Source organism: Onychostruthus taczanowskii, unplaced genomic scaffold (genome assembly GCF_017590055.1).
Source record: "Onychostruthus taczanowskii isolate IOZ18803 unplaced genomic scaffold, ASM1759005v1 scaffold1, whole genome shotgun sequence".
NCBI lineage: Eukaryota > Metazoa > Chordata > Aves > Passeriformes > Passeridae > Onychostruthus > Onychostruthus taczanowskii.
The window spans coordinates 2,466,199-2,488,748 of NW_024496525.1; the positions used below are offsets into that span (position 1 = coordinate 2,466,199).

The 22,550-nt window shown below is 41.8% G+C and overlaps 1 protein-coding gene across 3 annotated transcripts in view; it reads left to right on the plus strand.

The window, feature by feature from the left end:
• The window catches only part of AMBRA1 (autophagy and beclin 1 regulator 1), a 117,136-nt gene that overhangs the window by 3,776 nt on the left and 90,810 nt on the right, over window positions 1-22,550 (plus strand). For 2 of the 3 annotated variants that reach the window (XM_041398259.1, XM_041398266.1), the window contains exons 6-7: window positions 9-1,468; window positions 18,356-18,442. In XM_041398259.1, the coding sequence (XP_041254193.1) occupies window positions 9-1,468; window positions 18,356-18,442 (1,547 nt within the window). The remainder of the gene's footprint in view (window positions 1-8; window positions 1,469-18,355; window positions 18,443-22,550) is intronic. The other variant, XM_041398277.1, reaches the window with a different exon arrangement.

Sequence of the window (22,550 nt, forward strand, 5' to 3'; positions counted from 1 at the left end):
TTCTGCAGAGCGATGAGGAAGTGGAAATCTCCGTGGACAGCACAGAGATGCCGCATTATCGTCAGCGCGCTATCCTTCCGTCTCAGCCTGTGAGGCGCACACCCCTCCTCCACAACTTCCTGCATATGTTGTCCTCCCGCTCCTCTGGCATACAGGTGGGAGAGCAAAACAGTGTTCAAGACTCTGCTACCCCATCCCCTCCACCGCCTCCGCCACCACCACCTCCGCCTCCAGCCAGTGAGAACACAAGGGCATCTGTCTATAACAGGCTCCGGGAGCGAGTCAGCTATCCCACAGCAGAGTGCTGCCAGCACCTGGGGATGTTGTGCCTTTGCAGCCGATGCTCTAGTGCAAGACTTCCTTCTTCTCTCTTCCCACACCAGGAAAACGCACCCTCCACGTCTTCTGGGGCCACTGGCACTTCCTTCTCCTCTGTGCAGACAGAGCCTTATCAACCCCCAGAGCAGGCATCCGTAGCGCAGGAGGAGCAGGGGATACTTAACAGGCCCTCTGCTTTCAGCACAGTTCAGAGCAGCACTGCTGGCAACACCCTGCGCAACCTTAGCCTGGGCCCCACGCGGCGGTCCCTCAGCGGGTCCTTGGCAGGCCACCAGTCCCGGTACCAACAGTCTGCGAGAGAGATGGCTTCAGGCTTGGGTGGGTCTGACTGGTCCAGGACAGTGCTGAACATGAGCTCTCGGTCCGAGCTGGAAGCCATGCCTCCCCCTAGGACCAGTGCCTCTTCCGTGAGCTTGCTGTCCGTGCTCAGACAGCAGGAGGGAGGTTCCCAGGCATCAGTCTATACCTCTGCAACAGAAGGGAGGGGCTTTCTGGCCCCAGGGGCTGAGGTGAACAGTGGTAGTAGTCCTGGCCCGAGCAATCCGGCCAGCATTCGTAATGAGCTCCAGTGTGATTTGAGGCGATTCTTCCTGGAATATGACCGGCTTCAGGAGTTAGATCAGGGGATTGGTGGGGAGCCCAGCCAGTCGCAACAGGCTCAAGAAATGCTCAACAACAACATTGAGCCTGATCGACCCGGTCCCTCCCATCAGCAGACTCCACAAAGCAGTGAAAACAATTCCAGTTTGTCCCGGGGTCACCTGAACCGCTGTCGTGCTTGTCATAACCTGCTGACCTTTAACAATGACACGCTGCGCTGGGAAAGAAGCACGCCTAGCTACACACCAGGGCAGGTCCAAAGCACATTTGAGGGTGTGCCTCCAAATACCAGCCAGGTGCAGCCTGCAGAGAGAACCGAGGGCAGAGCTCCTGCCTCTAGCAGACTGCAGCTGGGCAGCTCTTCCACCCCGCAGGAGGAGAGGACCGTGGGAGTGGTCTTTAACCAGGAGACGGGGCACTGGGAAAGAGTTTACAGCCAGTCGGCTTCAAGCAGACCTGGGAATGTATCACAGGAGGCCTTAAACCAGGAAATGCCTGAGGAAAGCTCAGAGGAGGATTCACTCAGGAGGTAAGATACATGCTTGCCCTTCCTCCTCTATTTTTTCTTAAACCTTTCCCATCTAGTGTGAGGTTTTTCAACATTTTCAGAGTTAAAAACCTTTTCTCATATGGCCATGTGCTATTCGTGTAGATGAAAGTAGAGATGTTGGTGTTGATATGTTGATAGCTGCCGTTGTCCTGCTGCAGATGGGTTCTGAAGATTGTAAGGGCAGAGACTAGGCCTCTCAATGGTAGTACAGACAGGCAAAAGGATGGGCTCTTTTAGCAGATCTCTGGGGTGAACTGTGCCCCTGGTGTTTCCGAGACCCTGCAGAAGCATGGAAACTCAGGATGTGTTTATGCTGTCCTTTGTGCTCCCTATCACACACTCTATCATCATGTGCTATGCATGGAGAATCTGCCCAGGGTTGGCATGGAAAACTGGGCATGAATAAGTTGTTAAGTTAAAAGGGTTTAACAATAATTTCCTTAGAGTTGCCCAGAGGGGAAAAAAGTCAAAGCTCTGTGTCAGTGGTTTGGTATATGCAGTTGGCTTGCTGCTAAGAGGTTAGTTTTGAAGGTGACTCCTGTTGACCTGCGCTGGTTGGGGACATGCTGGTCACTGAAAATTTTAGGCTTTGCTGTCTTTCTTTTTTAAGAAAGGATACTTTTCTTCTGCTTCAGACATGATACAAGAACCTGGATAAGCTAAATTGAACTTGTATCAGGAAAGATCTGTCCTTTGTGTCAGAGTGTCTTCATTGGCTTGTGCGTATGATACAGCTATGTTGGTACTTTGAATGGGGTTTCCATACTGGGTTTCAGTTTCACATCTTCTCTGGCAAGTGGTTTGTGCTCTCACCAGAGGAAAGGTTCAGTCTTTCTGTTTCTCTGAAACAGATGCTTTAAGCTGTAGAAAAGCAAAATTTCCAGATCGGATGCAGATGTTACAAGCTAAGAAGGCTTTGTACACAGGAGTGCCTGAGGAAAGGGAATTCTTTCCTCTGTCCTGCAGATAAGCTAATTATACTGAGGCTGGAACAGTGACTGCCTTTCTTGTTGTTGTAGTTGCATAGCAAATAAGTAGTGGTGGCCATAAAATTATTAATCAGTTTCTAAATCCTTGCCCTAGTTTTTTTAATAGCCTGTTGTAATGAGAGTCTCAAGCTGATTACATGGGAGCTACTTCTTGGGCTTGAACTTACCTACTGTTAATTTAAGTCAGATATCCTCTTGCCTCCTATTAAAGGGCGTAAGAATAAGAAGGAGCTGACAAATTTAGCTGTAAAATGGCACTTGAGTAAGTCTTGCGTTATGTTTCTTTTGAAATAGTGGTACATACTTATGTCATCTCCACTGTGTCTCGTTTTCTGGGATGAGTCACTGTAGTGTCAGAAATAACTGGGCAAATAACCTTCTTATTGATTGGGCCATTGGCACGTATTTGGACAATGAGATGTAGTGGGATATGTAGATACGATCTTTTCTGTAGTAACTATAATTTTAAAATGTCCTGAGGCATACAATTGATTCACCCCAGCCTGCAGGAGTCTAAGGGGAGTCCTGTGTCTAAATCTCTGGGTCACTTTGCCTGTCATCCGTGGTGGTTGCTGCTGTCTGCACCAGTGGCTGTAGCGTTTATGAAGGGTTGCTTGCCTACCTGATCAGCTGAGCAAACAGGTGATTTTTGCTGAGACTTCTGATTTGGAGTGGGTGGTTTGATACATGAGGTTAATTCCAGAGGAATTCCGGTAAGATAAAACCTTTAGTGAAATCTTTCTGGCAGAGATTGTTGAGAATCTCCTAGGGACTCTTTTGTTTTCCCAATCTCCTGCTTCGGTTATCATGCCTTTCTAAAGAACAGGCACAGCAGGGATTTCTGCTTCCCTTCTAACTGGAGTTAAGGTTATCTGTAGAGTTCTGAAGCAAGAAGCTGGAAGCAGTGGGCAGTCTGGTATTAAATGCTTGTGGCAATTTCCTTGAAGTAAAACTTCATTTTCCTTTCTTGTTAAACACATCAGGTGGGCTTGGGGCTTTATGAAATCTTTTCCCTTGAAAGGAACTCTGCATGCAGGATAGCTCTGTCCTGCAGGTGTCATTTTCTTTCATTTTTAAATTAGCTGTTTATATTTTTCTTTATATAACATGGGAGATGAGATTAGCTCAGTTGGTTTAGAGCATGGTGCTAATAGCACCAAGGCTGTGGGTTCAATCCCCATACAGGCTATTTACTTAAGAGTTGGGCTTGATCATCCTTATGGCCCCCTTCCAACTCAGAATATCCTGTGAATCTATTAACAAGTCAGCAAGCACCCACTTACCTCAATTTTGCATAGAGTGAGCATCTTGTACCAAGCCTTCATGTCTCCCAGACCTAGGGCATGCTTTGACAGTGAGAAGTGCTGGAACCACTTCTGCACAGCAAAGTCCAAAATGTCTGTTAACCTTTGGAGCTACAGAAGCATGCAAAGATGAGGTCTTAGGGTCCTGAGATACAAGCTATGTGCTGAAATTGCTGACAAAATACAAGGGGGAGGATAAGCCTTCAGACCTGAAGGTACAAGTGGCAACTGCATGCACACTTCCAATCAATGTCATTTTGTGCCTATCAGCCTCTGGTTAATTCTTAGTGTTGGAATCCAATATGTGCTCATAACCTGTTTTATAATTCTGTTCTTCTTTGTCTCTCCATTAGATGTCCTCATTGGGCAATTGAGCTCTATATTCTAAGGTCAGCCGAAAAACGTAAGATAAAAATTGTGTCTGGAAACTGTGTATGTTCGCATTCCCTGTCCATGGGCAGGATTCCTTCCCTGGCATGGTCTTCCTAGTTGGCAAGTAGCTTTCTGGGAAAACATTGCCATTGAGGGTCAATTAAGTTAATAGGGTAGTTTAGTGAAGGCTGTTCTTTGAATTCTGTTGATGCAACTATGTCATCTGGGTAAGGAGAGAATTCTGCTCTTTCTGATGGTCCTAGGCTAATTATCTTGGACTAATCACAAAGCCATTAATAAACATGTAATGGCACTATTCCTCTCTAACAGCTCTGGCACCTCTGTTAGGAGAAGCATGTCACTGGGAGCCTCAGCAATACAAGGAGTCCCATCACATTCAGCCTAGCCTGAGAGCAGTGTGGCATTGAGATGTGTGCTTCTTGAAGTTGTGCTGGTGAGACATGAATTTGGGGAAAGTTTATGATCTATGTTAAGCACAAGTTCGTGAGACTGAGCTTCAGCTTTTCTGAGGTTCTCCACACTGATCTCATTAATTCAAATGTAGGGAGTTTTCCCCTGTGGATGACTTTGCCTCACTTTTAACATCAAAGAGAAAAGAATCCCAGAAGTCTCTGAAGTTGCCATGTGAAATGTGCTGCGTAAAATTGGTCGTAGAATCTGTTGGAAAGATGTGGATGAAGGAAGGATAACTGAGAAACATGATAGCTAGTTTAATTTTTTATAACTACGTGTTAATTTAAAAATGGGTTGGGGAGGTCTTGTATTAGTACTGTAACCTCAGTGAGGGAAACGATCCTCTAAGTGCTTAAAGCCATTGTTGCTTTGTGGGCCAATTCAGGTTGATAATGAAAAGTTGAACAGGGAATGAAAGAAGACTCTTCTAGTCAGCTGCTTGTTTGAGCGGAGCTGGTGCCACCTTCTTAAGACAGTGATACACAGAATCTAGGAGTGAGGTCTGCTGAAATATGTATCAGTTCAGCAGTTAATGCTAGGTATGGTGCAATGCTGGCTAATAAAACTGATTCAGATTTTCTCTTCTGCTATTTTAGTATGACACAAGTGACTTCTACAGAATTAGTGTGGGTTTTTTAGGAAAAAAAGGAAAATAATTAGGTTATAAATTGATTTTTGTTTCTGAGTTCTTGATGCAAGGAGCGAGTAGTGATGTGCATCCCTGCTAACATATTTCAAACCTTCACTGAAACAATTCCTATAGATGGGGAAAAAGAAGGAAGAGGAAAATTGTCCTCTATAGATTTAGCTGCTTGTAATACATGAGGGGGACAATTTTTCTATGGTTTACCTGTTTATTTTGTCTAGAGATTTGAGTACATTACTGCAAATGAAAGGTGTGCTCTGTTCTATTGTCAGGCACGTTTGCATGACACTTATGTTTGACAAGGAAATGCTTATTATCCTTATTCTTCCATGAGGAAGCTTTGCCTGGCAATTATGCTAAAGTTCTCTAACCACTCGACTGCACTCATTCCAGAGGTCAGATTCTGTAGGCTGTGGTATGAGTAACTCTACGCCTGCATTTTATGAATGCATAATGTTTTCACCTTGCCTCACCTATTTAGTTTGACAGACAAGATAAATTATTGAAGTTACCTGAAAATCTGAAAAGTTTTTTGAACCATTCTGAGTGACACTTTCATCATGTGTACAGGCAGAAAGGAGTAAGCGTGTGTGAAGTGGGGAAATTCTTGTCTGGAGACCCTTGTATAAACTCCTTTATTTTGTTTGCGAGTGTATGACAGGCAGAGGCCACTGTGCTGTGCAAATATTTGACCTGTTGAACTTGGCACAGCTTACCAAAGGCTTTGCTGCATTTTAGTCTGTTGGATGCACTGTGCACAAGTGACATGTGAAACCATCTTCCCTGGAGCCATGTACCAGGGTCCAGGAACAAATCTGTGTCTTCCATTTTGTCAGGTCTCGTTTGAGGAGTCCAGTCCCTCCTGCCTTGTTGTTGCTGTGTGATGTGTACCCGGTCACGTGTAGCGCAGTGACTCCAGCTCATCTGGTTTCTCTTCAGTGCTGATGACCTTTCTGGCTGCATACAGCTCTCTTTACAGCAGCTATGAAGAGAAACACCTAGTCTGTTCCCTTTTGAATTTTAGACCTTATTTCCGTATTGCTTTGCTGCCACAAGGGGGTAATGTTGCTTCTGCTCCTTTCTGTCTCCTTTCCTAACCTGAAGGTTTCCGAGTTCTTGTATGAAGGGTAGCTTGGGGACCCTCCCTGCTCCCAAACAGGCACCTTATCTCTGTAGTTACCATACAATTGCAAGTTCTCCAGTGTTTGGAGAAAGGCGTAAATGCAGGGATCCAGACCGGAAATGGCTCTGATGCAGAATGCAAGCAAGGGAGGAGCTTATCCTTTTGGCTTTTGTAAGGGTTTGAAAGAAATAGATGTGGATCTAAGGTGAGACAGGTATTTTATCTTTCTGATATGTAAATGCTCATGAGCTAGAGCTCTAAAAGACCTCGGCAGCCTTGTAGAATTCGTCTGGACTTCTTGCTTACTGCCTGCCAAGCTTGGAGCAAACCTGTTTTTGTAGTCTCCCTTCTCAAAGGTTTTGTTTTCATTTTAATGGCTGTTCCCCCCCTCGGACGACTTTTGTAATATGGAGCTTGTTTTCTGGAGGATTGCTTGGCGGATGTTTATTGGAGTCTGGGCAGTCACTTTCTCCCCAGGGCTCTGTTTATTCTCTTCTTCAAGTATGCCTTGAGCTATTACCTGAGTTTTGGAGGTTTTCCATAAGGCAAGGAATATGTTTGGGGATTTTTTGTGTTGTGTTTGGTTTTTTTTCTAGTGCAAATGGGTATGGTTTGCTCAAGACCTTGAGGGGATGCCTCTTCCTGCTCTAAGTTGTAGATACAGTGCTGACTTGTGATCGAATTGGGACCAGTCTGTGGTTAAAGTGGATTGACAGAGTAAGAGCAACCTCATTCCTACCCAGCAGTGATCAGTGCTGTATATGAAATGGAAAAGAATACAGTCACTTTTGCAGCTTTTGTTCCTGAGTTCATGCTGGCAGAGCCTGAGCTTCTTATGTGCAGCTCTGGTTTTTGATGTAAATGACCAAGGCTGATTGGATCTCTGCATGTACTGAGTTCTGGTAACTTTCTCACTGTGCAAAGCACTGAATGAAAGGGTGTATGTCACTCATATCCTTGTTTTAAAAACTAAACAAACAGAACACTCCCCTGTCCCTTGCCATGGATACAGAATTGCCTGGGAAGACACAATTCTGTGACTGACATTTACCGTCAAAATCAGAGAGGAGGGTAGTGCTACTCACTTTACTTTTTGGGAGAGAGGAACTAAAACAGGAGGGAATTACCTTATATAAAGCTACAAATGTGTCTTATGGTGAAGACAGAACACATACCTAGTGTATTCTGCCTGTTGTTCCATTCCTTGTTTCTCAAAATCTTTGTAGTTGCAATTTTTTTCCTAATCTCTTACAGCAGTTGTGGCTTGCTTTTTCAGGTATTTAATATATATTGTGGCAGTGGGGTTGAGCTCACAGAGACAGGGAGGCTTGAGCATAAGGGCACACCTGTGGAGAAGAGAATGGCTCAGACTGCACATGGGTGGGAATGTGGCCTGTGCTAAATCTAAATAGGCCTACCCAACGTAATTTTCTTGACTGTTTTTGCTCCAACTCATTACTTGTGGAAACCTTGCTAGCCTTGTGTCATGCCATTTGTAGTTTGAGCTCAGTATTTTGTTTAAAGTTATGCTGTGTAGACCTTACCGGTGCTGTGGAAAGAGGGGTTTTTATGACAAGCCTTGTAGGCTCCATGTGCACTGTGATAGTTTTGGAAGAGTTTATGCTGTGCTGTTATCAGGCTTGGTAAGAAATAAGTCTAAAGATGCTTTGTTACTCTTCTTGAAAATGGTGGTGATAGAGAGAAGTAATATCTCAGCACTTAGTGAGAGTATTGGGGTAAATGGAAGTTATAAATGGATTTGCCAGCAGAGAGAAGAGGTTTGGGTTTGTGCTCGGGAAGACGTGCTTGAGGAGAGAAAGCCAGAACTGTGTGGTATGAGAATCATTTCTGTAAACGTTAGCCAGGACACGTAAGAGTGAACAAAGACCTAATTTGTCTGTTGTGAACTTAAAGTGAAATGATAGTGTGAAGGTGACATGAGCATTTAAACATGATAATTAGCAGTGTTTATGTGTGAGATGTGCAGGCTGTGGACAAACTTGGTGAGTATTGCTTGTTTGGTCTTTACTAAAAATGGAAAATACAAATTAGTTTTATCATGACACTGTAAACCTGAACTGTAGGAGAAGCTGCCATGATATCTAAATGGTCATTGATGCCTATGTGAGCTCTGGGGTAATTGCAATCACCCTTCCAGCTTTGTGGTTTTTTTCCCAGACCAATCCTTCTGTCTCTGTGTGAGAAGGAAAGACTGTTTTACTGAAGTTCTAGAAGTTTGAGCTCTTTAGTATGCTGCTAATTATGTGGAAAAACAAGTGAAAGAAGTGCCTGTTTTCTTGCACAAATATGCCTTCCCCTGCCTTTGCTTGTTTCCCGATTCAAGAATAATGTAAGGTTGCTAGAGCCCTATTCTGCTTCACTGAGTGTTGATGGGTGAGAAGGATGATGCCTTGTGCTTTCCCTTCTTGCAGTAACTTGCAGATAGAGGTCACTCCCTGCTGCCAAGTTTCCCCCAGTGGTTTGGAAAGCTGGACATGTACCTGCAGCCTTTGCCAAACTTGCAGAAAAGGCATAAGCTGCTTTTTCTTTTTCTTGGCCTGAATTTAAATATGCAGCAATGACTGTAGCAGACTAAAAGAAATTGTTTTCCCCATGTTCCTCTTGTAGCAGCTTGACTTGCAAACTAGGTAGGTATAGAAATAGCTCCTTCTCAAATACCTTCACAGTATTTTCCCATTTGAACCACTGCCCTTATTCCACCCCTCCTCTTAGTCCAGGCACAGCAGTGAGGAGTTCACCTATAAAAGAAATGGGTAAAATTTGTTCCTCTGCAATCTCCAGGTAATAGAAACCTCTTTCCCTACAAGTGTCTTTTCTGTAGGAACTGTTCTGGAGTTTCAGCTGCTGCAGTGTGATGGCAAGGAAGCTTACTGAATTTGAATTAAAGTGATATTTTAGTGAGAATGGAAGAGGCATATGCTTCCAAACCGGCTATTATTTTTGCTTCTGTTGACATCTAGAGTTGGGTGGAGTTTTGGAGTTTTTTGATGGTGGTGTTGTGTGTGTGTGTGTATGGGTTTTTTATTGGGTTGTGGGGTTTTTTTGTTTTTGTTATTTGGGTGAGTGGGTGTTGATTGTTGTTGTTTTGGGCAGGTTTTTTTGTGAGGTTGTTTGTTTTTTTGAGGAATGCATATATGAGGTGACTGTAGACCAAAGATCTTGAATAAACACAAATTGCTCAGAAGTTTAAAGACAGCTGACTTCAAACAGATAGCTATTTGAGGATACCATAAAATAGGTCAGTTCTCAACTTTCATACAGAGAGGGAAGAAGTGTGAATAGCTTCCCTCTCTTGAAAGCCATCCTTTGTTAGGGTGTCTCTCTCCTCCTGTTGTCTGCACATACTTTCTCTGCAGCCACCTGATCCAGCTGCTGCAGGGTGGGCAGCATGTCCAGACAGGCTCACTTGACCAGGTACAGTTGCTCCTGTTTCTGTTCTTTTACCTATGTGTCTTGAGTTCATGTAATTGTATTCTATCTAGGGGATGATGCTCAGCTTATGATTAATGGAGGTCTGTGATGTGTTTAAACTATCTAGCTGTGATTTTTAGAGCTTATAGTCTGGCTTCAGGTAAGTCGCATTAAAACAGTGTCTAAGTTTCAATTTGGATTTGGTTTTTGCGAAGAAACAAGTTTTGGGCAGGCTCTCAGACTTTCTGTTTCAGCCTTGCTTGCTCATCTAAAAGCTCTCTGTAGTTTTCTTCACTGTGGGGGAGAGCTGGAGATGTTGGCATTGTAGTGTGCATTTTATTGTAATACAACCCTGTAGTTTTTAGATATGCATTCAATTTACATATACTTCATGTGTGCACTCACTCTTCATGCTCTTTAGAAATTCTCACAGTGTGGTGTGTCTGGGGACAAAGTGCCCGTATCAAATTATTTGCTTCTTATTGCAGAATCTGGGCTGGAGAACTTGCAGTAGGGCAGCATTCGTCTAATCTGTGGGCCTGGAGCAAGAGGAGAGAGGGGGACCTGTGATCTGACTCAGTAATACAACTGTAACCAAAAGAATGATGACTCTAGATTTCTCCAGTTGAGCTGTTCTGGTCTGTTGAATAGCTAACATGCATTTTAAACATTTTCCACATACATATTTAACTGATTGCACCAAATGGCTGTTTGTGTGATGATGTAAGTGACCTCTTCCCTTGCTCTTCTTGAGAGAGCACCTGCTGAAACTGAAGGCTGTAAATAAACAGGGTACTTTATTTGCCAGGAAACTGACTCATTTTTCTGTTTGAAATTCATTAGTATGAAATCATTCCCCTGTCTTCCTGAAGTGGGAAGGCTGGACTAAGTGACTGAACTGCCCTGCCAGTCATTTGTTGACCTGACTTTCTTTTTTACTCCAGCATGAACAAGAGCATTTTAAAGGAATTGCTTGATTTGTGATGAGACCTCTGTTTTCATAGCCTTAGAAAGCTATGGAGATAATGGTATGGCTTCTGCCCCCTCAAGAAAGACACCTCCTCTTCAATTCCCTATGGAGAAACATGAGTCGTATGTAATTATCCCAGAAGCTGACGCAGATCTGTGTGTGTGGGTAAGCAGAGATTTCTGCTGTCCACAGAGTCTGTGGTGTTGGGAACTCCCAGAACAAGGAGAATTTGAAGTCGGATGAAGATAGGCAGAAGAGCCCTCAGGAGAGTAAAGCTGTCTGCAGGCTGAGGGAGTTCAGTGTGTTGGCTATGTTCTGGCCATGCTTTTAAACCTTATGATAACTAGAAACCCATACCCTCCAGTTGAATTTCTGGTATAATGATGTGTTGTTAAGGGTCTAGGTGGAGAAATGCAATGTCTGTCTTCAGCTTGGCGCAGGTACCTGTGCCATCCTGAGCACCGGTGTGAAACTGCCACTGCAGAGCAAAATACCATGTGCAGTAGCTTGAACTGATTTTAATTTCTTCTCCCCTCCTGTCCCTCAAGCTTTGCCCCTGCTAAATGGAAGTGCAAGCTCTTTCATTGTTGGAGTTATTGCCAAAACTAATCAATGCTGCTTGCTGTAGCTGGTCTTGACCCTTTTAATGTCTGCCATGGATGTGTGTTCCCTCTTGCTTGTTGAAATGATGAACTAATCATTCCCCAGATGCTGTATGATGAGCACCTCTCCATAATGCCCATTCATATTTTGTTCAGATGCATGGCCTTTTTCAGCAGGTGAAGTGATAGATTAACAGTGCAGCCTTGAGTCTTCTTAAAACAATCGGTCACTTTCTGTAAAGTGACCCACTTTCCCTGTGATGAGCTCTAAAGTTGCTGTGTAGTTCTTGCAGCATCAGGTGGTAAATGGAAATTGGAGTTCCTAGTCCAAGAGGAGAGGTGCAGTAATAGCACAATTCATCATGTGGTTTTACTTTCTAGTTACATTGAAGTAACTTTAAAGGGTTAATTAACCACGTTTTTCTTGAAACTCTGCTTCCAATCTTCTAATTAGGTGAACTCAATTCCCAGTGCTCATTTCTGCTGTTCAAACTCCTAACTGACACTGCCGTGTTTTGTGTAATTGTGTACTTTTTCTTTGCACTCCTTCCTATCTTGCCTTAAGGAAGACCTTATGTGCTCTCTTTTTTTCTGACTGAGAAAAACAGTTTTCTACAGGATTCTTGCCCAGAATCAGTGAAGGGGAAGCAATCACTTTCTGTGATAACTTCTGCCTTATATCAGACCTACTCCTCTGAACAACTCTGCACCTCCAGCTGGGAAGGATGTCTTCTTGGTCCCTAGTTGCACCTTCAGAGTTAACACAAGTTCTTTCCCACGAGCAGGCCAAAGTGTTCTACAAAGGCTGTGTTTGGAAGTTGTCTCTGATCACATATTGCATCTTTGGTTTCCCTAAAAAAAGGAAATTATCTTGTAAAAGCTGCTCATTGTATGTAATAACTTTAAAAAAAAAGGTGATGAAAAGGATGCCTAACAAGGTTTGGATAGAAAGACAGCCACCAACTCTAGTTCATCACTGAGGATGAGTTGTTTGGCACAGATGTGAACAAGGGGATGGAGGAGCTCACTCCGAACTGTAAAAGTGACTCTTGAGGTTTTAATGAGTAGTGATATTTTCAGGTTATTTATCGCTTGCAGGTGGTTACAAACTATCATAAGAAAAGCTTGATCCTTTTGTTTAACTATATTTTCTCTCTTAATCATCTGTTTCTGACCTGTCGTAATCCGGTCTCGATGCCAGGCTAAATATGTCCAACATAACCATGTGAAAGCTGAAGCAGTCTAGAAATGTTCACTTAGAGGTATCAGAGCAGATTATGTTAAGAACTTAATTTTAGAACTCATTTTTTCAGGCAATCTTCAGAATTGCATACTGATTGCTTTTTTTATTTTAAGCTTGAATATGAAACTGGTGAGGAGCAATAGTGATTTTCTGTTTGACAAGGACTACAAAACTTTTATGGAAAATGAAGCTATGGAACAAAAATGCTTGATAGTTTCTGCTTACGTGATTTCAATTTGCTTTTTGAAAGTAGGCAACACAATACAGATGTCTGAAATAATTTTTTCCTATTCCTTTGAGAAAAGGGAAAGAAAGAAAGAATATCCAACCCAGTGGATTGGATTGTTTGAGATTTTTATTTAAAATAGTTTTCTAGTGCTCTATCAAGGCTATAATTGATCTCCAGGAATTAATTTGGTTCATTAACAGTCAATTGCATTCAAGGTTTGAGGGAGGGTATTGATGTTATTGGACACTGAAGAGCATTCAGCTGTTTTCATGCTTTAGCTTTCTTATCTTTAGATTACTTATTGCCTGTCTGTAAGAGGAAGATGATTGAAAGGAATCTAGTTTTAAACTGTTGCTATTCTTTACCTTCTTATGAGAAACCACAGGAGCACATTCACAGGAATGAGTGCTCAGGGGAGCCGAGAGCTGGCTGTAAGCTGGAGGGCTGAAAAAGGGATGTAATATGTAGTGTGATAATTTTCACCTCTGAATGGGCAGTATGCAGTATAAAACTCTTTTCAGGGAAGACAGAAAACCAGGGGAGGAAAATCAGAGGCTGCCAAGAGTCATCAATACACTTTTCCTTCAAAGGGTAACTAGGAATTTTCTGTTTAAAGCTCTGCTCGTAGCTGAAGGCTGGGAGTAGAGGAGGGGTAGGTGTGATTGCTGTCCTTAGAATGCTTCATTTTACTGGTTTGCCCTCGCTGTTGGTGTAGAGCAGCTTAGGAGGATGGCAGCTGACTGAACACCCCTTTGATTCTAAGGAAACAACCTCAGTGCTGTTTGTTAACACCTCCCTTTTTGGGGAGGAAAACTCTTCCCTCTGTGTCTCTTGGAGTAGTGTTACTCAGTAACGCTCATGCTGTGACAGCAAATCTAAGATGTGGTGTAGGGCTGCATGTCCTTAGAACTATTACTGAAAAGTTAAATTTACTGCAGTTAAGTATCTCAAAGCCTGCTGAAATGGATAGCTCTGTCCCAAAAGGCTTTGGTGGTGGTCCTCATCCCTGTGGGGAGAATGGGGGTATAGTCCAGCGGCTGATGTGCTATGAGGAGATTGCTTCATGACCTTGAACTGCAGCTTCTGGCTTTCAGCTTCATTCCTGAAAATTATCCCTTTTCTGCTTGTAATGTCTTATATGTGTGCACTCTTTCTCTCTCCCTTGTCTGTAGGTGTCCTGTAACTTGAAGTCTGCTTCCTTTACCCCCTGGCTAGTGATTGCTGCAGACTTGAGTTAACAGAGCAAGTGTAGAGCAGCAGTTGCAGAGCTGTTGATGTCTGACAGAAAAGGAGCCTGATCTTAATCAGAGAGTTGAGATTTCAATGCTGCTGAACAGAGGCAATTTGTATCTTGTAGTAGTTTTAATAAAAAAATAAACCCAACAAAAACTACAATCCCCCTCCTCCTAATTTAGCAAGCTGGAACAGAAGCATCTATCAGGGTGAGCAGAGTTAATTTTCATCATTTGCGGGATTGACTGACAACCTGGAGGATGATAATGGGTGATTTTTTTTTTCCTGGTGAGCGGGGGAAGAGAGTAGAAATTGCAGTTTCTCTGCTAATTGTACTTTATATGTCATTTGTGACAATTTCATATTGTCTAGACAGAGATAGTGGAGCAATTGCTTCCATAGAACCTAGTTAGCCTGTTACATATCTGGATAGCAGAAATGGGGGATGTGGGAGAGGAGGAGGTTGCTGTAAGCTGCAGAAAGGATTCAGGAGTCAAGCATGATCTGCTGAAACATTTCAAAAGGAGTTGCAAGCAATATTCATTTGTGTTCTCTCTTCATGCTTCTCTGTTGGAAACTTAAATGTTTAGTGGCTAACAGTTTACTGCAACAGAGCTACTTCTCTTCATCCATGGATTGATTATGTTTGTCCTCCTTAGCAGAATTGCTCCCAACTTTTCATTTACTGTGGTAGGATATTGGATTACCTTGCACTTTGGCTTTACTGAAAACAAATAGTCTGTGTCTCTTTTGAGATTTCGGGTGCCAGAAGCTATGAGTGTGACACCAAAGACTTGGCAGAGTGCAGCATGACTTACTTTAAGAATATTTATCTGCACCTTCTTGAGGGACAGTAGGTTACTTTACCAGTGACACAGATGAGACACTTTGATGATTATAGCAGTGTATCTATTATTGAACCCATTTGACAGTATTAAATGCATTTGGATTTTTAACTTTTGGACTCAAGGGCTAAGTCTAGAATGAGTTAGTTAGAAATTGATTTTATTTGTGCTTAGTACTCTGCCTCAGTACAGGTATTGTTATTCTCTGGAGCATTAAGCAGAGATGGTCTGTCTGGATCTCATGAGCTTGTTGCCTTGGTTTAGATTTTTTGTCTGTTATGTGTATTTATATCCCTCGGCTCATTGCTCTGTGATCTGAGAGAGCACAGTTGTAGAATAATTAACATCTACTAATCAGACTTAAAATCAGCTCTGGCTTTTAGCAGTTACTGTTAACTGAATTAATTATCTTTGTCCACATGATCTGAATGTGGCCCTAGTATGTGACCTGTGTGCCTTAGTGTGAGGTAGTGCAGGAGCCGGATTTGTTCTTGGCAGGCTTGGAAGGCTCTACTGGAAAGGCCATCTTAACTGAGACCATTCAGCTTGGGCAGTGCAAGCTCACAGAGGGTTCTGGGGAATGTATTTAACAGAGTGTTTGTAATCCTGTTCCTTGTAACCCAGTAACTACTGGTCTTCCAAGGGAGCCCTTCTGGTGAAGGAGACACTCCTGCTATAGCAGCTTCTGTTGCTGCATGGAATGGAGTTGCAGCCTGTTCAGGTAATGTCACAGGGCTGTTGAAGCCTGGAGGAAGTCTCTTTACCTGGCCATCCTGTGGCTCAGGCAACTTTTGGTTACTAAAGTAACCTGTACCCATTCTCATCTGAGGTGCCAAGTACCTGCTATAGCAAGACTCTTCAAATATATATTTCAAGGATCTGTTTCAGTGTAGTGGTGAGAGTTAGAGATTCCTGAAAGTGCTGTTCCCAAGCCAAGCAGAGGGTCTCCTGGCAGACCCACACCAAGTTACAGTGATGTGTGCCCTGCTCCTGCGCTCTTGTGGTGTCCTCTGCTTAGTACAGGTTTTGATTTCTTTCAGCATAGTTGCTGGATGCTTTCTGAAGTGATCTCTCAAAGTCAATGATCATCTTAGGCAGTTGCCAGTTTTTCTAAAGGTGAGAAGACAAATATGGGTGGTGAATACCAGGAGACTTCTTTCTGATAGTGTTAGCTAGGCTGTGCAGCATGTGCTGGTCATCTTCCCTTGTGGCTTTGATTTTACTGTGTCACTTAGTGGACAGATACTGAAGGACTGGGAAAGGAGGTGGGATGTGTAGTGTATAGGTACTAAGACTTCTGATAGGAATGAGTTTGATGATTATTTGTATGTACATATTATCAGAACACCATAGGCATTGCTCACATTAGGAGGAAGCTGCTGTTTCTAGGGTTGTGACCCTGTCAGAATCTGCATGCTCTGGAAGCTCTTTCTCCTTGGCTAAGTCCAGTGATCAGGCAGGGTGTTCCAGTAGGGTGGCAGCCTTGGCATATCCAAATTGCTTCCAAAATGCCAGTTTTCAAGCTGCTTAGAAAAGCAGATTTCTCAAAAGCATGTTGGTATTGCAGTGGCAGTAACCTAGTCTCTGAACTCTGAGCCAGTGGTTTAGAAGGGAACAGCTGCCTGCATAGGTAGAATATCACTTCTGTTAATTTTAATCTGTCTGCCTTTCCCCTAGAAGGAATTAAAGCAGTTTATATGTGATGCACGTAATAGGTGTACCTGTATACTTCACAGGTATAGGACTTGAGGTATACCTCGTAAAGCTGCAACACTGTTTGTTCTGGATTGGCAGCTTTTTGCACTTATTGATATGTAGTTGGAGAAGAAGGAAGGGTTTGGTAAGACAGAATTGAAGTATAAGGACTTTTTGGGTAGCCAAGGGATTCATAATATCTGGCAATATTCAGTGTTAGAGCTTTTGACTCAATAACCTAGGAACCAGGAGAATTAATTAAACTCGAGGTTTGAGAGATTTAATAACTGTTCTTGAATAAGACAAATGGTAGCCAAACAACTTTGTGCTAGAAAGGACAGGATTTCTTGCCTTATGCATAGTCCCAGTGCTTTGCAGCAAGTTTCTCAAGCTGACACATACCTTTCCAACTGGGAAACTGAGGCAGTCTCTTACTGTTTTCTGTATTCTAGATCTATAATGTAAAATTTAAGTTTGGGGTTTTTTTAATTGCTGGAAGACAGTAAACATTTTTCTTGAGATCCTGATGGGTGGGCTGCTGCTAGGAAAAAAGATTTCTCACTTGCAATTCTGCTGTGTTTGTGTGGCTAGAAATGGGAGATTGGGTGTGGATTTTATCTGGTCCTTCTTCCAGCTTCCTATGTTGATACTTGCTGTCCTGCACTGCAAAGGCTAATGGATTGTTATGGGTGTGGGGCTAAGAATGAAAGATTCAAATCTTTCTCAACAGCTGTGTGTGTGAGTGAGTAGAAGAGATGTGGTGTTGGACCTCTTTGACTTTCAAACCACAACCCCTTTCATTAAGTTACAGACTAGAAAACAAAATAGCAGGAGGTCTGAGGTAGAAAGACTTGCAAGGGAACTCAGCAATCTTATAAATGTGAGAGTTGTTTTTTCCACTTTCTGTACCTGCCCCAATGCATCTCTCTTGTGTTAATCTAATGGCAGCAACTGGCCATGAGTCAGTCTTGAAATAGTGCTGTCCTCTGGTTTATGACAAAAGCTAGACAGAGGTGCATATAGAAGCCAGGGTGGGGGACATGTTCCTGCGATACACTTTTGATTCTGGTGCCTTCATGACTCAGTCTCACTTCTCATATATTTAGGCTGTCTGGCTGAATTAGCATACATTTATTTCTTGAGTGAATATTTGGTATCTCTCCCTGTGGCTGATTACCATACAGAGGAAAAGAACATTTTTAATTTTTGTAGTTGAAAGCATCTCCTTCAGAGCCTTGAGACTAAGATTCAAGATCTTACTATGCATAGACATCAGTGGTGCCCTTAAAGTCCACATGTTAACATGTGTGTTCTTTGTCCCATGTTCCCTGGCTCATTCCATGTGTAGCCACTTTTGAGTAGGTAAGAATTTGACAGATGGCCAGTTCAGTGGTAGTGTTTATGGACTTGATACATTGGGATGGGTTGTCTCCAGAGAAGTGACATCTGTATCTTTCTCTTGGAACTTGGAAGCAGATATGGGACCACTCTTCTTCCTTACTTGAGGTGTTCTTTCTTCTGTTCACTGAGAATATAAAACTTTGAATACCTATGTGGTGAAAACACGCCATCAGTGAGTGGTTCAGTATGTTGCAGAATTCTCTGTGCTAGTGATAGAAATAGTCTTAAGAGGTTTCAGAAAGTAGGTCGTATATAGGAGGGATGTTCCTGAATGGTCTTTGATGTTGTAACTTGTTTTTCCTTTCTAGGAGGTTGCTGGAGTCTTCCCTCATTTCATTATCTCGCTATGATGGAGCAGGATCCCGGGAACATCCAATCTACCCAGATCCAGCCAGGTAAGATCTAAATGCAGTCTAAAGGCATTTAAGTTTTATATGCAAAAGCATAACTTCAGTATAACTCACTGAAACCTCTGGCAATGGTTCTAATATTGGGCTTATCTCCTTCTTAATGACTTGCTGTGGGGAAAGAGCAAAACAAGTGAGCAGATGCTGTTAAGTCTGGGGGGAAATGAGGAAAACAGGAAGGAATTACTGTTGAAGTGAACACATAAGAATTAATGAAATCATTTGGGATGGAGAACACTAGGTGGCAAACAGGTCCAACAGTAAATGAGCTGTATCAATATATTAAAAATCTCTTTTGAAGAAAAATTAATTAAAAAACAAATAGTCTCAAATGCAGTAAAGGGAATTAGGAGCTGGTGTGAGCAGACAACGTGCTTGGAAGCATGAATTGTCTCCATAAATGTATCTGTACAAGAGAGAGCATAGCTAGAGGGTTATGTATACTTATCTAAGAACAAAATACTGACAATTATTTTTGAGAAGTCATGAATCATTGACATTAGACACAGAAACACCTGTAGTGCTGCTTAATCTTCAAAAGAGGTGGGAGTGTTTCAAAGGACTAGAAAAAGCAAATGTGGCAGTTATCAAAAATGGAAAGAAATTATCTTTGCAGTTTCTATTTAGTGTATTAAGAAAGCAACAGATGGGATAATGTGACCCAAAGACTCTGTCAGAAGAAATGATAGAATCGTGAACAGCAAGCGGCTTTGGAAACTTTCAAAGAATAAGTCATGACAAATAAGCTTTCTTTAGATGGGTTTAGGAAAGCTATGAATGAGGAAATTCAGTAAGTGTAAAATATATCTGATTTAGCCTTTTGGGAACGTCTTGCATAGCTGTGTGAATTGAAGGCTACTTGGGTTTATCATAAGAGTACAGGAATACCACTGAAAATTAAATCTTGAGTTGCTGAAAGAAGTTAGTTGTTTTGTGAGGTTTGGGGGGGTGAGGGGTGGGGGGGGGGGGGGGGTGTGTTTTCTTCATCATTAACCACAATATCTGCATTTTTATACAGATGATACTCTTAAGTACAAGTTCTGAAATAAAAGGCTGTGTTGCAAACTGGCCAGATGGTATAATTGTGTTGGTAAATAACTCCTTGCTAACTGTCTCTGTAGATAAAGCCTTGTAGAGGTGAAATCTTTTGTTTGGCTTTTTTTAATTTATCGTGAAGAAAGTTGCCCTGTCAAGATAATTCACAGGCTTAGGAATGACGTAAACAAAACTGTAGTGAAGTGAAGGTGGAGTATGCTGCCTGTATATCACATCCTTGGGAAACCAACCTAGGTGACTGCTGAAGGTCTTGGCAACTGCAAGAAATGCTGATAAATGTAAAAGCTTCTAAATGGCAAGGAAAGGGATTGATTTACCTGGAAAGAGGAAAATTACATTCCACAAGTGTTAATTTAAAGCTGTTATTACATTCAGGTTAATTTTTGAGTTCCAAAAGCTGCTTTATTGCTGGAAGTGCACCATTCCTTGTTTCTGGAATGCCTTGTCCAAAGCAGGCAGATTGATAGAGCACAGATTTTAAGAACTGATTCTAGGTCTCTGGGAGTTGCCTTGTAAAAAAGGAGTGTCTGCCTAGGTATCTAAATTTTGTTTTCCCCTTCTGTAGATGTCTACTGTGATGAAGCTCAATAAAATGTATGAAAATGGATCAATGCCTTTGACATTTCCTAGCACAAAGGGCATGGTCAAAAATATTTTTTGACTTGAAACCATTTTAGAACTGATACAGTGCTCTTCATGTGACAGTTCAAGTGGTTTTAGGTTGTGGTAGAAGCTATAGTAGCTTGAGTTTATAAAGAGCTCTGGAAGAAAAGTCCAGTTTTGAAACTCTTCTGAGAGGGTTAATTTGTTCTGGTAAATATCACTGTCTTTTCAGAGGATGAGATTCATGGAGGCGTGATCAGTACCAGCTAGAAGTTTGAGTGGGATAGGATTAGTCTTCCTCTATAAACCTTACTGGTGTGTTGGTCTAGTAGGATATTTTTAACTGTCCCTTCAACTAGTTAGAAATTTGAAAAGTGATTAAAAGGGGTGTTGCTGCATTTTGAAGGTTTTTTGTAGCATCATAAGTTCCAAATGTAAAGTTATGTCTTTGAGAAGTTAAATAACAAGGTGGAAAAATGAAACAAAGTACAAAAAATCTGTATCTATTAATAAACATCTGTGTGTGTTTGTGTTTTAAATATACCTTAAATATATATACCTCCTTAAGACCATGCTGTCTCCAATGGAGTCTTTTTTAAAGAGTACATAAACTGCATGATCTGAAAAATTTATTTTTGAGAGCATGTATATGTGTTAGTTTTGTTTTTGCATTTACTGTCTGTAATTGTGCTATATTTGAATAACCTGGGTCAGCAGTGAGGCGGGGAGAATATTTTATGAAGTTCCCTCAGATGTAGAATGAATATTTTGATGTAGACTGCAGCAATATTTCTCAGTGGCCTTGCCGAACTTCACTAAGGTCAGCTTGGCTGTTTGTCATTCTCCACAGTTTCCATATGTACTGGGCTCAGAAAATAATCTGCAGTAGAATTAAATAAGGCTGTCATCAAAGAACATCTACAATAATGTTTTTTTAAATAGAAATACTCAATAAGAATTATATATATGTATATATGTATAAAGCATCACAGGGTGTTTGTTGGATATATTTATAGGAAAAGATATAAGCAGCTAGAAAATATTTTATCCCTTACACCTTTCTGTGTATCAGACTTAAGCTTCTTGTGTTGTCTTTGAAGATATTTTTCACAGTCTGTTCAGTGCACACACCATGTGCTGTCAGGGAGCTGAATCTGGCATCTTGTCGTTGGTTATGGCCACTCTTTATTGCCCACTCTTTCTTCTAACAGGCATCACCATGTTTTTTTTTTTTCTGGTGTCCTGCATAATTTTAGAAGACTGATAAACTCATTCTTCATATTCTTTTGTAAAATTCTCCCTTCTGTGATATTTGGGAAAAGACAAGTTTCAGTGGTTACACTGCTGGACTGCTGCGACCACTGTTCATGTTTTCCAGTGTTTGCCTTAATCCCTTGTTTCTTTTTTTTCTCTCTGTACATATTTTGATGTTGGTTTTTTTTAGGCATGCACAAAGGCATGGCTTTGGTTTATGGAAAAGCCCAGATAAGAGAGCAGCTCCTCATCTATTAATGTGCATCTGCAATGCCTTGCTTATTTGTATTTGGCCTATTAAGTCTTACAGGGAGTAAAGAGAAGTGATGTGTTTGTCCAGCAAAGCCTTCTTCTTTATGTAGGCATTAAACAGTGCATAAAAGATTCAGGAGGAATCAAGCTGAGTGTGTTGTTCCTCTTACCCTTTTGATGCTTATTGGCTTAAGTTTTAACACCTGTAATCTGTCTCCTAAACTTGTCCTCCCCCCAAATTAGAATTCAAGTCTAATCAAATAAGGCTAATGAAATGATAAATCAAGCATCGGAGGTGTCTGGATTTTAACACTGAATAAGTGTGTCACAGAAGACGTGTGAGGAGCTGTGGATATACACAGGGTAGGAAAAGAGAGTATGTGTTCACCTGTCTCAAGAGAGTAGTACTGGTGTGTGATCGCTGATGCAAACAAATGCTAGGTAATGCATGAGAGAGAATTAAGAGTTAATTATAGAGGAAAGATTTCCTTTCAGGTGGGATGCAAGGCTTTTAAAGCTCCACTTAACATATACCTAGTGGATCTGATAAAATTGCCATTATATAAAATCCCTACCATTTACCATTACAAAGTAGTTAAAGACGTGAAACCTTTTTTTCCTCCTGCTTGATATTCCATGGTACTCCCTAACTACCATCAAAACAACAACACCTTCATTCAGTGTTTTTTTGAACAGTGCTGCTGTTTGGCATTGCAGGCAGAGTTCACATTGGAACTGGGTTTAGTTCTTATGCTTGCTGAGCTTACTAGAATTTTGAACAGTGCTGCTGTTTGGCATTGCAGGCAGAGTTCACATTGGAACTGAGTTTAGTTCTTATAAGTGATGCTTGCTGAGCTTACTAGAGTGAACTGGTAATAAATGAATCAGTGAGCTCCAGAGAGTACTGAAAAGCAAATTTCTCTCTTCTATG